Source organism: Elephantulus edwardii, unplaced genomic scaffold (assembly GCF_000299155.1).
Source record: "Elephantulus edwardii isolate Elephantulus edwardi_28Jun2011 unplaced genomic scaffold, EleEdw1.0 scaffold00071, whole genome shotgun sequence".
NCBI classification, from domain to species: Eukaryota; Metazoa; Chordata; class Mammalia; order Macroscelidea; family Macroscelididae; genus Elephantulus; species Elephantulus edwardii.
Window position 1 is genome coordinate 7,283,424 of NW_006399821.1, and position 2,367 is coordinate 7,285,790.

General features: G+C 41.6%; 1 protein-coding gene across 1 annotated transcript; it reads right to left on the minus strand.

Moving 5' to 3' along the window:
• Positions 1 to 1,804: 1,804 nt before the first annotated feature.
• On the minus strand, positions 1,805 to 1,975 carry LOC102845163 (cytochrome b-c1 complex subunit 10-like). Its single transcript, XM_006888718.1, has one exon. It carries the CDS (start codon positions 1,973 to 1,975, stop codon positions 1,805 to 1,807), a length of 171 nt encoding a protein of 56 aa, XP_006888780.1.
• Between the last annotated feature and the right edge of the window lie 392 nt (positions 1,976 to 2,367).

Here is a 2,367-nt window from a genome sequence, read left to right on the forward strand (position 1 = left end):
TGACCCTAGGTATTGATGGAATTCTAATTGAAGTATTTCAACAGACACATGCAACCCTGGATGTGCTCAGTAAGCTATGCCAAGAAAATTGGAACACAGCTATCTGGCTGACAGACTGGAGGAGAGCTATATTTTTTGTTCTTATTATCAAGAAAAGTACCTAATTGAATGTAAAATTGATTGAACAATATAGTAATAAATAATATAATTAATATCACATCCAAGTAAAGTCGTTCTGACCATTATTAAAAATGACTGGAATAGTACATTGACAGAGAACTCCCAGAAATTCAACATGGATTCAGAAGAGGTAGTGTGACAAGAAGGTTATCATGCTGATGCCAAATGGATTTTGATTGAAAGTAAAAAAATATGAGAAAGATATTTACTTTATTGATGATGAAAAGGCATTTGCCAATGTGGATGATAATAAACTATGGATAATATTGGGAAGGAATAGAAATCCCAGAACACTAACTTTTATTCACAGGAAACAAATACCTAGACCAAGAAGCTGTTCTCTGAATAATACAAAGGAACTCTGCATGATGTAAAATCAGAATAGGTGTGCATCAGGGTTATATCCTTTCCCCACAACTGTTCCATCTGTATATTGAATAAATAATTCCAGAAGCTGGATTATATGAAGAGGAATGTGACATCAGGATTGGAGGAAGACTCCTCAGCAACCTATGTTATATAGATAACATCTTACTTGCAGAAATTGAAGAGAACTTGGAAGTACTTACTACAGAAAATCAAAGACTATAGCCTTCAAAGTGAATTACATCTCAACAAGAAAGCAAAAATCTTCACCAATGGATAAATAGGTAACATCATAATAGATGGAGAAAAAACTGAAGTTCTCAATGATTTCATTTTACTTAGATCCAATATCAACACCTATGATAACAGCAATCAAGAAATCAAAAAATATGTTACATTTGTCAAATCTGTCAGAAACCTCTCAAGAGTACTGAAGAGCAATGATATAAGTCTAGACACTAAGGTTTGCCTGATACAGGCCATGATGTATAGCAATTACTCGCTATACATTAGAATAGTAGTTGTTGTTTACTGTAGAGTTGGAACCAACCCATAGCTAACCCTCCAGTGGGTTTTTAGAGGTAGTTAATCTCATAGGAGGAGATTGTCCATCCTTCTCCTGCAGAACATCTGGTGGCCTCAAACCACATGCCTTCAGGATTGCAGTACAGCTTCTTGCCATTAGGCCTCCAGAGCTCCCTAGGAAAGGAGTGCATCAGGGATGCATCCTGTCCCTGTACCTTTTCAATCTGTACGCAGAACAGGTCATTCAGGAAGCAAGGCTTTATGAGGAGGAGTATGGCATCAAGACTGGAGGAAGAATCATTAACAATCTATGATATGCAGATGACACAACCTTGCTTGCTGAAGCTGAAGAAGACCTGAAGCACTTGCTCAAAATGTCAAGGACTGTAGTCTTCAATATGGATTGAAGCTCAACATCAAGAAGACAAAGATCCTCACCACTGGGCCAACTGATAGATGGACAAGATTAGATGGAGAAGAGATTGGGGTTGTTAGCAATTACAGCTTGCTCGGATCCACAATCAATACTCTTTTTTTTTTTTTTAGTTGCAGATGTGATTTAATGCTCTGTGCAGAAATACATCACAGCCACGTGAGGAGCATAAAGTCTTTAAGCCACGTTGTGGGGTTCCCCGACGTCCATCTGAGGGCTCCGGCCATTTCAGATGTGGGCACTGAGGTGGGAGTGGCCAGCACCACCAAATACCACAGGAGACAGCTGAGGGCAGCTCTATCAATCATCCTTCTTGAACTTGCCATTGATGTAGGGCACCCAATCCAGGATCAGCCTCCAGTCAGTGGCCCACACCAGCCCCACGGAGCCCACGGCACCCCACATGCCCACCGTGGGTAGCCAGTACTTGGCCAGCTCTCGGTAACGAGGGCCTAGGAACCTGGTCAGCATCATGACGCCGGCGGCATGCTCAGGGTCACCCTGCCACTACAACCTGGACGCACAATCAATACTCTTAACACCAGCAGTCAGCAAATCAAAAGACGAATTCCATTGGGAAAATCTGCTGTCATGGACCTGTCCAGAGTGCTGAAGAGCAGTGATGTCAGTCGAGATAAAAAGGTGCACCTAATCCAGGCCATGGTGTTCTCAATTACTTGTTATACTTCAGAGAGTTGGGCAATGACTAGGGATGACAGAAGAATAGAGGCCTTCAAGTTGTGGTGCTGGAGATGAGTCTTGAACATACCATGGACTGCCAAGAAAACAAATAGGTCTGTCTTGAAGAGGGTGAAACCAAGTCTCTCCTTGAAGGCTAGGATTTAGAAGCTCTGCCTGAATTA

Excerpts from the sequence above, each read along its gene's own strand:
- LOC102845163 (XM_006888718.1), bottom strand. The coding sequence starts at position 1,975 with ATGCTGACCAGGTTCCTAGGCCCTCGTTACCGAGAGCTGGCCAAGTAC.